This window comes from Neofelis nebulosa, chromosome X (genome assembly GCF_028018385.1).
Source record: "Neofelis nebulosa isolate mNeoNeb1 chromosome X, mNeoNeb1.pri, whole genome shotgun sequence".
Lineage (NCBI taxonomy): Eukaryota > Metazoa > Chordata > Mammalia > Carnivora > Felidae > Neofelis > Neofelis nebulosa.
This window is the reverse complement of record NC_080800.1, coordinates 112,343,196-112,358,927: the sequence shown is the minus strand read 5'-3', so window position 1 is coordinate 112,358,927 and position 15,732 is coordinate 112,343,196. Positions and strand designations below refer to the sequence as shown.

General features: G+C 42.8%; 1 protein-coding gene across 4 annotated transcripts in view; it reads right to left on the bottom strand.

Annotated features, from left to right (window-relative positions):
• Window positions 1-15,732, bottom strand: part of SLC9A6 (solute carrier family 9 member A6) — a 63,496-nt gene that overhangs the window by 21,633 nt on the left and 26,131 nt on the right. For all 4 annotated transcript variants that reach the window (XM_058714430.1, XM_058714429.1, XM_058714427.1 and 1 more), the window contains 5 exons: window positions 11,413-11,559; window positions 9,408-9,508; window positions 9,018-9,106; window positions 6,062-6,175; window positions 803-914 (listed from right to left, as the gene is read on the bottom strand). In XM_058714430.1, coding sequence (XP_058570413.1) covers window positions 803-914; window positions 6,062-6,175; window positions 9,018-9,106; window positions 9,408-9,508; window positions 11,413-11,559 — 563 coding nt within the window. The remainder of the gene's footprint in view (window positions 1-802; window positions 915-6,061; window positions 6,176-9,017; window positions 9,107-9,407; window positions 9,509-11,412; window positions 11,560-15,732) is intronic.

Genomic DNA, 15,732 nt, shown 5'->3' with positions numbered 1-15,732 from the left:
CAACTACATGAACATACGAAAGCATACACAGATAAAGAGAATTAGCAGATGATACTGACATGCCCTGACCTTTTAATAATAGTTAACATTTTATTTTTAAGTTCACATATACTAAAATCTACTCTTTTCTGGGGTACAGTCCCATGCGCTTTGATGATGCATCAAAGTGTGTGGCCACGACCACGACTAAGACACAGAACAGTGTCGTCGCCCTCACCAACCCCCTCCCCGAATTCCTTGGGGCCACACAGTTTTAGCCCAACCTCTCTGTCACCCTGCCAACCCCCTGCCAACCCCCGAGCTATTTCTCCATCACTACGCTTTTGTCTTTTTTGAGAATGTAACCTTTTGAGACTGGCTTCTTTCACTCTGCACGATGCCCTGAGGGTTCGTCCATGTTGTGCTTATCCACAGTTTGGTGTTTCAGTGCTGAGGAGCACTCCGTGGCCTCATGGACATCCTACGGTTTGCCTATTCATTCACCCACTGGGCTATTTCCAGATTTTGGCAATTGTGAATACAGCTGTCGTAAATACATAACAGGTTTTTGTGTGAAAATACATTAATCTTTATCTTTTCCACTACATGTGCTGTATTTCTAAACCAGGAATTTGAAACCAGAAAAACATTCTCACAGAAGGGAATCGGACACTATAAAAAGAATTTTCTATTGGAGGTTGCGACTTCCACATTTCAGGGAGTCTCATCTTACTAGCACATCATTTCCATTTAAAATCAAGTTGGCATATGTGTGGTGAGTGGCTTCTTGGAGTAGGCTAAGAGAGGGAAAGTTACAACTTACCAGCAAACATCATCATGTGCTGAAAATTTGATCCAATCTTACTTCTTCTACCCAAATTAAGTAAGAGGGACAAGGGGTAAATATTAGCAGCTCTTCCCAAGAAAATAGCAACCTAAAATTAATAGGTTAAGGCAAATTTCTTTTTTACCATTAATGCTATTTAGACTACACATTCAAGATGGTGAAAGACCATCTTCAGAAGTTTGGTCTCCAATGGTGGGAGCCAGGTTTCTCACTATTGGAATCGGAGTTCACAGATCAGTCAAGAGGAGGCGGCCAGGATGATGCACGTGGTAACAGATTAGAGTTGGAGACATCAGTATGAACTTATGTTTAGCTTAACAGACATACGGATGGTTACATATGTATTTATAGATATACACACATATAGCAGCTAGCATATACATACATATTTCCTCCCTGTGTCAGCTGAGAGGGCCTAGAAGCCAGGATACCTCAATGGCACTGAATACACTACAGCCCAGGTCCTGATATCTAATACCATTCCCCAATAAGAGGAACCAGGGATCCTTGGAAAAATGGCTGATTCAAGGCTAGGGCAGAAAATATACAAGAAGAGTGTGAAGCATCTTCCCTAGGAAGTAAGGAAGTGTTCAAGGGGTGCCTGGGTGGCTCAGTCGGTTAAGCATCTGACTCTTGATCTCAGCTCAGGGCTTAATCTCAGGGTTGTGAGTTCAAGCCCTGTGTTGGGCTCCACGCTGAGTGTGAAGCCTACTTAAAACAAAAAACAAAAAACAAAACTTCGGGGCCCCTGGGTGGCTCAGTCGGTTAAGCATCCGACTCTTGGTTTCAGCTCAGGTCAGGATCTCATGGTTTGTGGGTTCGAGCCCTGCACTGTGCTCTATGCTGACAGTTCAGAGCTTGCTTGGGATTCTGTCTCTCTCCCTCTCTCTCTGCCCCTCTGCCGCTCATGCGCTGTCTCTCAAAATAAATAAACTTAAAAAAATTCAAAACACATAACGATGGTGGTAAGGGGACAAAGGGACAAAGTACCCACTGAAAGAGTTCCAAATGGCCAAAGCAGGAACAGTTTGGGCAACAAGATTTTAGAAAGTAGTAATGTATCATGACCCAAAGTATAAAATAAATACCATTGAGTCCATCCTGATATAAATGACAAGAAAACAATAAATGGAGGGGGACAGATAAATACCCCATGGAAAGAACTCATTGAGGAGATGGACTCCATTTAAGCGGTACGATATAGAAAGGGGGAAAATGAGTAACTTTACAGTGGAGTGGCCTGACCAACACTATCTCAATCAAGTGATTAAGGCTGACGCCAACATTATTAGCATGCCTGCAAGTATGTACCTTTGATTCAACGCGAGGAGAATGGCACCTTACCTCTGTGACTTCCTCCCAAAGAATGCACAACCCCAGGCTAATCACAGGGAAGATGTCAGACAAATTCTGGTTGGGACACGCCCTGCAAAACATTTTACCAGTAGCCCCTCAAAACTATCAAGGGTCATCAAAAACAAGTTTGCAAAACTGCCACGGTCGACCAGAACTTAACAAAGCATGACAACTAAATGAAATGTGGCATCGTGGATGGGATTTTGGATGAGGAAAAGGCCATGAGGGAAAAATTCTGAGAGCCTGAATAAAGTATGAGCTTCAGGTGATGATAATGTGCCAATATTGGCTCACGAACTGTGGCAAGTGCACCATGCTAATGTGAGATGTTAATAACAGGGGAACCTGGGCATGGGGTATATGAAAGCTTTCTGTATTATGCTCACAATTTTTCTGTAAACCTAAAACTACTCTAGACTACAAAGACCATTAAAAATAGCGATTCCGTGGGGCGCCTGGGTGGCTCAGTCAGTTAAGCACCTGACTCCTGGTTTTGGCTCAGGTCATGATCTCATGGTTTCATGGGTTTGAGCCTGCTTGGGATTCTCTCTCTCCCTATCTGCCTCTCCCCCACTTGTACAGTGTCTCTCTCTCTCTCTCTCTCTCTCTCAAAAATAAATAAATAAACTTAAGAAATAAAAAATAGTGATTCCTTGAAAAAAGAAAAAACAAAATAACATGTGGGCCAACATGGCAGTGACTGCTAGTTTTATCCCCAATATCTATCTTTCCCTTCCTCTCTAGGAGGACACACTCCTCACTTCCGCCTCCAATTTTCATCTGTGTACATGGGCACCTAGATAGAGAATGTAATTCCCAGCCTCTCTTGTAGGTAAGTGTAACCCAATGGATGTTAAAGTGGAAATGATGTGTACCTATCTTGGGTCACGTCCTTAAAAAGAATCGGTGGACACAGGGCTGAGCCACCTTGGCCCCTAAGAGAAAGGGCAATTCCCCAAGGATGGTTGCAAGGAGGCTGCATGGGTCCCTGATGACTTTGTGAGGTAGAGCTGCCACACCAGTTCAGACTTTTACATGAGAAAGAAAGAAACTTCTACCTTGCTTCAACCTGGGTTAATTTGGGTCACTGTCACATAAAACCAAACCTACATCCGAACTGATAGAGCCAGCAAGAGGACAACTCTCTCCCGGTAAAAGTCAATGTTCATGGTAGGCGTTTGTACCGAGGAACCGGAATTCCTAACAGACTCAGAAACCTATGGAGAATATTTAGCCTCGTTTCTGGAGAAGTATAGTGGATCAAGCCACTTGACTGCTCAAAAAATTTTCAAAGACTGGCAGGACAGGAAGTTATACTGGTCTCATGGGAGTCTTCCAGCTAGGGTTCCTCTCTTATTTATAGGGTTTTCTCTTTTTTGCCTGAAGTTCGTTCCCAGAAAACGAAAACACTCCAGGATGGCATTTCAGTAAGACCTCACTTTCACAGACATGCTGCTTAAAGTCTTAATTTAAAAAATATTTCTGCTAATCTGTTTTTCTTAATTTTTTTTTTAATGTTTATTTATTTTTGAGACAGAGAGAGACAGAGCATGAATGGGGGAAGGGCAGACAGAGAGGAAGACACAGAATCTGAAGCGGGCTCCAGGCTCTGAGCTGTCAGCACAGAGCCCGACGCGGGGCTCGAACTCACGGACCGTGAGATCGTGACCTGAGCGAAGTCGGACGCTCAACCGACTGAGCCACCCAGGCGCCCCTCTGCTAATCTCTTTGGCAGAAACTTCATTCTGAAGCAGTTTTTAAAACTATTTCTTTTGGAAACCACTAATTCAAACATCTCACCCCCAACCACACTCTCTGCTTCCATGTTTGTTTATCTATCCCACTCGGATGGTTCCCCCACCTCCCTGGGACCTCCCACGCAAAGAGTTCTCAACTCTTCCCTCAAACAACCAGTCCAGCCCTCTCTCCTCTTTACTTCCATTCTCAGCCACATCTTATTAACACTCTTCCCGGGGCGCCCGGGTGGCTCAGCTGGTTAAGTGTCTCGACTCTTGATTCCGGCACAGGTCATGATCTCATAGTTTGTGAGATCGAGCCCTGAGTCGGGCTACATGCTGACAGCACGGAGCCTGCTTGGGATTCTCTCTCTCCCTCTCCCCCACTCACGCTCTCTTTCTCTCTCAAAATAAAAAAAAAAATAAGCTTAAGAAAAAGAAATTAAAAAATAACACTCTTCCCTATACCCTGGATTCATCTGCCCCTCTCTGGGATTTCACTGTAGTCACTGGACTAGACCCCAAACCTGCAAGGACCCATCTCAGTCTTCTTCATGCTGCCAGCCAAGTACTCCTGGACACAATAGTACAACAGGGCAGACTGATTCCACTGTCAGTTACCTATTCCTCAAACCCAAATGGGTCCCTAATACCGCTCAGCAATCCCACAGCATTTCTTTGGTCAAGTCACTCGCTCACTCGCTCCCCCACTCTCTACAACTATTTCCAAATCTCCTCCAAACTCCTATTACCTGTGGAAGACAGCCTCCAAGATGGCTCCCAATGATCCCCGCCTCCTAGTACTCGCCCCTCTGTGTAGTCCCTACTCACACTGTATCAGCGTCCATCTGTGTGACCAATAGGATGAGGTGGAAGGGATGATGGTCACTTCCTAGATTAGGTTATAAAAGACACTTTGGCTTCCATCTTGACGCTCTCCCTCTGGGGGAAGCTATGTTGTGAGCTGCCCCATGGAGAAGTCCCTGGAGAAAAACTTAGGCCTCCAGCTAACAGCCATGTGAGTGAGCCTGGGGAGGATCCCCCACCCTCGGTCAAGTCCTGAGAGAGTGCAGTTCCAGCCCAGAGCGAGACAGTAACCTCGCAAGAGATCTTTGTGCCAGAACCCAGCTAGGCTGTTCCCGGATTCCTGACCCTCAGAAATTGTGTGAGGTAATACATATTTGTTGTTTTAAGCTGCTAAATTTTAGGCTAATTTGTTCTACAACAGAAAACTGATAGGCCGCCTGCTCCTACCTCCTTCTCAGCAGGTGCTCCCACCTCCTACTCCACAGATAAAAATAGAAGCCAGCAGACAGGAATGCTATCTTACTCGTGTACGGCAGCCATCTTTACACGCCCTGTCCTCTCCTGGGACAACAGTGGAGCTGTGCCTCCTCCCTCTGGAGGCCAACCCCTCTCCACATGTGTTAGATTCCATTTTCACCTGCTTTCTCCCGAGGCTGGCACTCGCTTTCATGGACTCAGCTTTTCCATTTCGACTGCTTTTTAAATTTTTTTTTTTTTCAACTTTTTTTTTTTATTTATTTTTGGGACAGAGAGAGACAGAGCATGAACGGGGAAGGGGCAGAGAGAGAGGGAGACACAGAATCGGAAACAGGCTCCAGGCTCTGAGCCATCAACCCAGAGCCTGACGCGGGGCTCAAACTCACGGACCGCGAGATCGTGACCTGGCTGAAGTCGGACGCTTAACCGACTGCGCCACCCAGGCGCCCCTCGACTGCTTTTTAAAGACAGAGACAGAGACTAAGACAGAAGAAAGCAGCCTCCGTCGGCCTTTCACCCTCCTGCAACCACTGCCTTAGGGAGCAGAGCGCAAACTCTTCCCCAGGACCCACTCTTTCTCTCTCCCCTTCAATGACAGAGGACAGTTGTATTCTGGGGGACTGGCGGGATGGGTAGGACTTCCTTCTGTCATTTTGACCTGTGTTATCTGTGCACTCAACAACAACGAAGAGAGAATGGAATACAGTAGAATAGGAACAAGAGTTGAAATCCTTATTCGTTTTACTCAGAGGAAAATTTCATATATTTAAATGTATTCTTATCAACCACCCCTCCAGAAAACAAGCGCAAGCCTCAAGTGAAAACAAGTTTTCAAACTAGAACACATAACAAAGGATACAAATGCACCTACTACAAATGTCGGGTTAAAGACATGGTTCTGGAAGGTGAACAGTGTCAGTCCCATGTAGGAGAAGATGAAATTCTCTGCCAAGAAATTGAGAAGCTCAAACAACTGAAACGAAATTTTAAAAGGTTAGTCCAGTAAGTGCATTAAGTTACGTCATTTGAAAACATGACTATCACTAAGATAATGAAGCAGACCCTTCCCCTAGGTAAAGCCCACGTACATCCCCAAAATATGTGCTTCAGAGGGGAGCAAACGTAGACATGACGCTTCTGGTCCCACGGAGAAAGCCAGAAATGTCGCCTCCGCATGTCCCTCCATTGGCTTCCTTTGCCCAATCCCCATGTTCAGTCATTCTCCTCTTCCTTCTCCAAACCTTGTGAAGTGTTCTCTGGGGATGTTCCTTGCCATCCCTGCCACTGCCTTAGTCTGTCTTTCTGGCTTTCATCACCACCTGCCCCTACTGCCGCAAAGGGCCCCTGACTGTGTCCCTGACACCCCCATCCTGCACCCTCACCCAGGGGGTCTCTCTCAGCATGGCAGTTTGAAGACCCTTCCCTCTTTTAGGCTGGAATATCTAGTTCAAATTCTCTTCTCTTGGCATTGCTTCATGACAAGTCTTGTATCACCTCCTTGTGTGATTTCACTTTTGACTCGGGTCTTAGCCCTCATTTAGGGAGCAGGGGCTTACGCGTTATAGCCACATGCTCTGTCTCCTCCCCTGCTGCCTGCCCACCCCCACCACTTCACACCACTGCCTGTCAAGTGTTACTGACACGATAGGGATTCAAGATTTGCCGACTGAATGAATTCCAGGCCCTCTGTAATCCACATCCCTCGGTCCATCAGAGTTATCTACCACTGCTCTTGAACGTGAGCCCTCTGGCCCACTAAACAGGGTAGTGGTTAAGTAACAACATGGGCCCGGGGGTCAAAATGCCTTGGCTTGAATCCTGCTTTTCCCACTAGCTGGCTGTGTAGCTCCGGGCAAGTTAACCTTTCTAAACCGGAGTTGCCTCATTCTTGAAAAATAGGAATTAAAAATGGAAATAAGTAAGTATATATTTAATTTACTTTAAATGACTTAATATACTATTATTATTAGTTACTCATTTGCTTAATTATCAAGCTAAACTTTTTTAGTTTAATAGCTAAGACAGTTTTTATCATGCGCCTGGTACTATGCTTGCAACTTTTACAAGCATTATCTTGTTTTAATCTCACAACTCCGTGAGCTAGGTATTATGATTATCCTCATTTTAAAGATAATAAAACTGAAGCACAGAGAAGTTATGTAACTTGCCCCTGTCACACAGCCAGCAAGTACTGGAACCAGGATTTGGAACAACACAGAATCTCTGTTTTAATCCATAACACCAAGGGTTGGCAAACTTTTCCTGGGAAGGACCAAAGGGAAAGTAAATATTTGAGGCTTTGCAGGCCACACGGTCCCTGTCACAGTCACTCAATTCTGCCAATGAAGCACAAAAGCAGCCACGGACTACACGCTAAAAAAAAAAAAAAAAAAAAACAAGGGTGTGGCAGTGTGCCAAGAAAACTACTAGCGGACACCGAAATCTGGATTTCATATAATTTTCATGTGTCACAAAATATTCTTCTTCTTTCGATCTGTTTCCAACCACTGGAGAAATGTAAACATCATCCTCAGCTCACAGACCTTACAGGCAGGTCTGGTCATTGACTGCCAACCCCCGGGGCCACACTTCGCTGCTTCTATTCGCTAAGGTTACCTACTTTCTGTTTCCACCTTTGCTGGTATTATTTCCCTGTGGGTTTTTTTTCTTATGCTTATGCTTTTTCTAGGCTTTTCTGAATCCTTCCTATCTTTCTAGGTGTACCATTTCTTCTCTGATAGTTTTCCCGCCTCTTCAGGCCTCAAACCCTCTCTCCACTTCTCTGACCTCTTGTAGGACATATCATCTGAAACACAGAATCTAGAAGTTCTATTAATCTGGGATTTTTTTTTTACTGCTATACAAGCTTCATATCACCAATAAGACTGGAAACTCCTGCCTTGTTGTTTCTGAATTCCCCACCTCATTGCCTAGAAAAAATGCCAAATACCCCAGCTGATTTTCTTCTCTACACTTAATGAAGTGAATGAATTTGTAAAAGGGATTTGTAGCCCCAGTGCATATGCTTGGGGAAGAAAAGTCTAATCTCTTGAGGAGTTAGAAAAAAGCACAGGTTCATATGCTACATTTCTGGCTCCAGAAGAAAGAAAAAAAGAATTAGGACATTTGCTCCTGCTTTATCAGAGGAGTCCTTTCCCGGGTAATCTCACTGTGTTCTAATCATTTGGGAAAACGGAAAGCTTCGATTTCTCGATATAACCATAATCGGGCATGCATTGGTTTCTATTCCAGACATTACATATTGTTCATCCACTCGTTCCATACACTTTGTAAGACTAGAAAACCCTACGTCTATTTCCTTTAGAACTCCCTTCAGGTACCCTGCACAACTGATTATTCAATACCATGGGAAACCCAAGCACTGGTGTAGCTGACGTTCCTGGAAACACAGCGGCTGTGAAGTGCCTGAAAGGAAGTCGATCTTCTCTTCTCTGGGTCACTCGGCAGCAGACCCAGTCGGGTCAGAAATGGACCTTATTTCTATCACCCGGAGGTACTTCTAGTCAGACCTGAACGAACTTCCAAAACGTTCCTCTTAGGAAAACAAGGAAAGGAAGCTAACTGATCGCTGGAGCCACGATACTAATGACCCCTCGCTTTTCTGCTGAACTATCTCTACCCTAAGAGCTGCCACCCTTCAACCCCCATCGATTTCCAGAGTCGAAGTGAGAGAAGCTGAAATGAATAGGCATTGTTTGGAACCAACTAAAGATGATTTTTCAGTAACAAAAAAAAAAGACTTCTGTTTTGCTGCAAGGAGGAAAAGTTTATTCACAAACTAAAGTTTGTCTTACCTGTTTAGTTCTATGCTGAGACTCTGTGGACAGATTATTGTACGTGTAATGAGCCTGTGTGATGCCGCAGAACAACACTGCAACCACACCTATAAAGACAACAAGTTCCAAGTTCACATCAAAGGAGAATTCCCGACTTTCAGAGTGAGGCTTTTACTTCACAGAAGATCATATGCTCAGTGTTGGAATTTCCAGTTGTCACTTACTTTGTTAAGAGGAACCACTTCTGTTAAAAATCTTTTCTTTTTATACCATGAAGTAACTGCGTAAATCCCAACCCTAACGAGTTTGTTCAAATATTAGAAGCTCTGCCCACAGGTAGAAAAAAAAAAATGACTGCTAAAGTCACTCCCTGTGAACGTTTACAATGAAAAGGGGCAAGGACCCTACCTGTGAAACCCCACGCTTCAGCCAAGAGGAAAGTACTCCAGGACATCAAGAAGAACAAGCCTGTCTCCAACAAATGGAACTCCCGTAATTTGGTGAACTTTGTCACGTAAGACCGTCAAGGTTGATAACAAGATCTCGTGATACAGAAGTGCGACTAGAAAAAAAAAATAAAAGTCGAAGCAAGGCAACCACGCAAGAAGGGTTCTCCAGTCTAACACAAAAGTCACAGAATAAGGAGGCACCAAAGCGAAGGAACTCTTAAAGTGAGCGTCATACTGAGGAGTCAGCAGTCTTTGCTTCCATGAGGAAGCCGCAGTTTTGTCAATCCAATCGTTTTATGGGTATCGCATGCCTTGCCGGAAACCACATCATAAAGGACAGGCAGAGACGGGAGTGACAGAGCAGACACACAACATGCCAGCTCTGATTATAAATCTGCAACCCGAAGCAAGACAGCTTCCGTAATTATAGCGATTTACATTCACTCAGAACATGGCATTTCCATGAGATTTCATGTTCATTTGATCCCCTAGCACCTCTGTGATGCAGAGTAGTCCATGATGAAGCAACTGAGGCACGTCACCCACGTATACTAATCTCAAAAGTATTTTGTTAGTCAAGGGGAGAAGGGCCTGTGTAGACCTGTGACAAATCTCAGACTGGAGTCTACATTCGCTTCAACAACTGTGCACCACAACAAAAAGATTCCTAACAAGATATACTCCCTACCCTCAAGGAGATTATTAACGGGCAGTGATACTGGTTCCTCCTTCAGAACATCTTACTGTCTCTTTGTGCCTCAGTTCACCTGTAAAAAGCCATAAGACGAGTCCCTTCCAGCGCAAAGCTGAAGTAGAGCAAACTTACAGATCCTTGAAAAAAGTTTCTTTTTTTTTTTTTTTTTTTTTTTTTTTTTTTAAGATTTTGCTTTTGGGGTGCCTGGGCGGCTCAGTTGATTGAGCGTCCGACTGCGGCTCAGGTCACGATCTCACGGTTCGTGAGTTTGAGCCCCGCATCGGGCTCTGTGCTGACAGCTCGGGACCTGGAGCCCACTTCGGATTCTGTGTCTCCCTCTCTCTCTGCTTCTCCCCTGCTCACACTCTGTCTCTCTCTCAAAAATAAAGATAGATTTAAAAATTTTTTTTTAAAGATTTTACTTTTAAGTAGCCTCTACACCCAATGTGGGGCTTGAACTCACAACCCTGAGATCAAGAGTCACACGCTCTACTGACTGAGTCAGCCAGGTGCCCCAAAGAGTATTTGTTTTATATAAAAATATCTTACAGTTCTCGAACTGGAAGCTCTTTAGAGGTCATCTAGTCCCACTCATCTTCCCTGCTGTCCCCACCTGCCACCTTCCTACACTAAAGGTCCACAGGCGAAATGTCGGTGCTCCTATACAGGCAGCACCAGGAAGGCAGAGGCCACATTTGTCTTGTCCATCTTTGATGCCCAGAGCGTAGCATCTGGCATGCAGGAGGCAATCAGGAAGTGTTTTTTGAACGAACATAAGAATGGCTTGCCCAACATTTCCAGTGGCAGACTGGTGGCAATGCCAAAGACTCTGGAACAGAAGGTTAAAATCGGTTAAGAGCTGAGATGAACTCCCATCTGTCTAAACCCAGGAAGCCTCTTTTGTTCAATAGGCATCGTGGTCGCACATTTCTATTCGTCCTATTCTACAAAGAGCAAACGAAGAGTAGTGCAGAATACTCCGAGGCTCTGTGAAATATATTTACCTTATATCAATTTAGTCTACAATCTTGGAGGGGTCACTGTCTCTAATTAGACTCTTTTAGTGAAAGTTTGAGGGCATGGAGCTGAATGCAAAACGATGAAATTCCTTTATTTATCTATCGGAAAAGATGACTGCCTAACGTTTTCAAGCCAAGTACTTGGTTATAAGGTTAATAATTATAACACAGTGACAATTATGGAATTAGGAGAGACCATGGAATACAGTATTCAACCACTTTGTTAGGTTAACAAGGAAAATTAAAAAAAGGATATTAAAGCTGTCACCACGCCAGTAGCGGCACCCATTGCGAAAGATCCACTGAAGATCCCAAGGAAAATCCCAATGGACTTGAACATGGCTGTGACATCAAAGGTGTGGCTGTTGTCTCCGGCTGGCTGGTATGCCACTATTGAGCTACAAAAGAGTGATTGTTTTTACTTCCAGAAGCAGGTTTTACTTTCAAAACAATGTAAAAAATAAATAAATAAATAAATACATCATCTGGTGTAGTAGAGCTTGAAAGATGAAATTGGGGTCAGGGTGGGGGTTGTGGGGGAGAGGACAAAAACTTTCTATTCGAATTGCCAAAACAAGGACAAAAGGTTACCAAAATGCCCTGTGGTGGATGCAACTAGCAAGAAAACTCCGCTTTTATGTAAATGACAATTTCAGGAGACAGAATGTTTTACGGTCCTCTATATGAAGTTGCACCAAGGCTTTTCCTCCAGCGACAACATCCTGTGCAGCACTATTCTTTCAGGACTCTGTTTAAGACTTACTAGCACTCAGTGCCTACAAGCCCTGACACACTAATGTGAAGAAACTAATGAAAAATTCCACTTATTTCCAGCAGAGGGATAAGAATATAAAGAATACTGCTCAATACTGTTCAGTACTCAACCAGGTCACATTTTGTTTTCCTTGTCGACTTTTAGAATACCAGAATGGGCCCTATGCCTAACATCCATTCACTCACTGAAATGGACTTTTACAGGCAAATGGGCCTGAAAGTCCATCCAAGGAATTTGAATCCACTTGACCGTACTTTTAGCTTGCCCAGCTGGATCTCCACCTCAAACTTCTGAAAGAAAAGTCATTCTGCAACAAGCTAAGACAGACAATTACAGGAGACGCCCTCCATCTTGAACTTACAGTCCAAACCTGGTCTAAAAATGCTTCTTTTTAGAACAGTCGCCCAACAGAAATGGCGGAGAAAATCACTGTTGCCAGCAGGTGTCTGGCGAAGAGTACCTACCATTACTAAATCAGTTCTCATCTCAGTTAATTGAAGTCCGAGGGTTTTCATAAAAAGTCTAGACTCAAAGATATCATATAAGTCATGTCAAAGAGACGAAGGAGAAAAAACACATTCCTAGGAATATATAATGAATTCTCCCTGTGGTTACTGCAGTGTGTGTGTGTGTGTGTGTGTTTTTAAGGTTCAAGGCTGAAAAATGGGCTTGCTACACCATGTATACCAAGTTCTTCTCATGCCTCCCCAGTTAGGTTAAAAAATTATTATTTTAATAAATAAGAAATGGCCTCTAATGTCATGCTATCTTGCCCATACATAAAGGGCCTCACCACCAGAAATGAGATTTGACCACACAGGAACAGGAAAATGTAGCAGCTGGCTGGAGAAAAGAATCTTGCTGCTACAATCTTCTTTCTCCCTGGTGACAGCTTTCAAAATGCTGGCTGGGACAAAAAAAAATATCTACGCCATGCCTCCTAAAACTGCTTTCCCTGGATTCGTTCATGTAAACTCAAGACTCACACTAATCATGATTTTGTTCTTTAATCACTAAAATATACAGGAACACATGAAAGCATGGTGGGCTGAGAACACACGAGAGGCTTATTTTTTCTTGTCAAACACTGGCCTCTGGATTGATATCCTAGCTCATCTCTTCCACAAATATTACTTTATCTTGAGGCAGCCATATTTTTATCCTTTAAAATGTTTTAAAATGTTTATTCATTTTTGAGAGAGACACACAGAGAGAGACAGAGTGTGAGCAGGGGAGGGGCAGAGAGAGAGGGAGACACAGAATCCGAAGCAGGCTCCGGGCTCTGAGCTGTCAGCATGGAGCCCGATGCGGGGCTCGAACCCATGAACCGTGAGATCAGGACCTGAGCCCAAGTGGGATGCTCAACCGACTGAACCACCCAGGCGCCCCTATAAATACTTTTGTTAATCCTAAAAGTAATACAATGTACAATTTAGGGGGAAAAAATCATTCCTTCGTTCTACTGCCCTGACAGAGCTGTCTTACTTGCCTTCTCTATTTCTTTCCCCTCTACATGTGTGCTATTTCATGTTTAGTTGTAATTATATAGAGAATATATGGTTTTTAATTCTGCTTCTTCATCCGACAATGACATAAACTATTAGTCTCTCTAACCATGGTTTTTAAGACTTCAAAAACGGTCCAGATGGATGTAATGATTTGTTTAACCATTTCCCCACTGTTAGATATTTAAAAGTTGCTTCTAATATTTTTGCTACTCTGAACAAAAATGTGAAAGAGCATATTTACACTTTTTACAAATTTTGGACTATTTTCTTGTGCTACATTCCTGGAAACTACATTACTATACCTGTGGCTCCTTTTACATGTTGTGCAACTTTCAAAGTAGATCTGTTTTTAGAGGGAAATAGGACCACCTCTCTCAATGTTTTACTGGTCACACCCATTGGCCTAGAAATTCTACTTCTTTTTAAAAAAAATTTTTAAAGTTTATTTATCCTTAGTGGGGGAGGGGCAGATAGAATCCCAAGCAGGCTCCACACCATCAGCACAGAGCCTGATGAGGGGCTTGAACTCACAAACTGCAAGATCACGACCCGAGCCAAAACCAAGAGTCAGATACTTAAACGACTGAGCCACTCAGGCGCCCCTAGAAATTCTACTTCTAAAAAATATCCTACAGAAATATCCATAATGATTCATAGAAATTTACACATAAATATGTTCACTGCAGTGTCATTCACAATAATGTATTAGAAAACACCACACATTAATAGGGGATAGGAGAGGTAAATTTGTGGTGTATCCATACAATAGGATAATAGAAGTTATTAATGTAGTAAAATGTCCAAATGAGAAAAGCAAGTTATAGAAGAATATGTTTAGTGCTATGCCTTTTTTTGTTTAAAAATTATTAACATATTTATATGCATTTTATTATCCTAAAGGAAAAGTCTGGATGAAAACTTTAACAGTGGTTATTTCTGAGAGCTGAAATTTCAGGAATTTTCTCCATTCTAAGTCAAATACTTTGAAATTTTTGTTACAAACGTATTAATTTTATTATCATAAATAATGACAAAAGATAGAATACAAAAGAGTAGGTGATACTAATTTCAATGTTAACAATGTAAAAGTGATCTTGGTTAGAACACCAGGGTTTCTTAGTCCCGGCACTATTGATATTTGGGGCCAGAGAATTATCTGTTAGGTGGTGAATGCTGTCCCGTGTATTGAAGGATACTGAGCAGCATCCCTGGCCTCCACCCACTAGATGGTTTGGAGTAAAGGCAACTGTTTACAGGGCTAGGTATTTGCTTAGTAGGAGTGGGTTGGCAGGATTGAATTCCTCAGAGGTTTAGACTCATTCACCTGCAAACACTTCTAATAACATGCATAGTAATTTCTATAAGTAGATTAAAATATTGCTCATTTCAATAACTGTCCTTAAAAAGTGTATTATTTGGCACTTCTGAAAATTAACAAATGTTTCTGCAATGCTTATGTTAAAGAAGAGAAATACAACTTGAACTACAACAAGAGATTGCTCAATCATCAAATTGGCAAAAATACAAAAGTTTGACAAATATTCTGTTGGTGAAGCTATGAGGAAACAGGCATTCCCATAATTCAATGGTTAAAGTACAAAATGGCATAATCTCTTTGACGGGCGATTTAGCAATGTCTAACAAAAATACAAATGTATTGGGGCGCCTGGGTGGCTCAGTCGGTTGAGCGTCTGACTTTGGCTCAGGTCATAATCTCGCACTTCATGAGTTCAAGCCCCGTGTCGAGCTCTGTGCTGACAGCTCAGAGCCTGGAGCCTGCTTCGGATTCTGTGTCTCCTCCTCTCTCTGCCCCTTCCCCACTCATGCTCTGTCTCTCAAAAATAAATAACGTTAAAAAAAATTACAAATGTATTTACCGTTTAACATGCTAATCTCACTTCTGGAAAATTATCCCACTAATATACCTCTGTCCGTATAAAACAGGTGAGTTCAAGGTTAGTCACTGCAGCATTGCTTGGGATAGCAAAGGACTGAAAACTCTTAAGTTTCCAGCAATAGGAGACTGATTAAATAAACTATAATACAGTTCATAGTATAGTACATAGAATGAGTAAACCCTCTGTATTGATATGGAAAGATCTCCAGGATATAGTTGCATGAGAGATAGCTAGGTATAGAACATATTTATCATGCTTTTAAAATAAGAACTAAGAGGCAAATAAAAATATTTATTCATATGTGTATTTGCATTTGTATAAGACATAGGAAGACACACAAGAAATTAATAAAAAAGGTTACATAGCAGGGGCTGGGGGGAGAGGTGGATG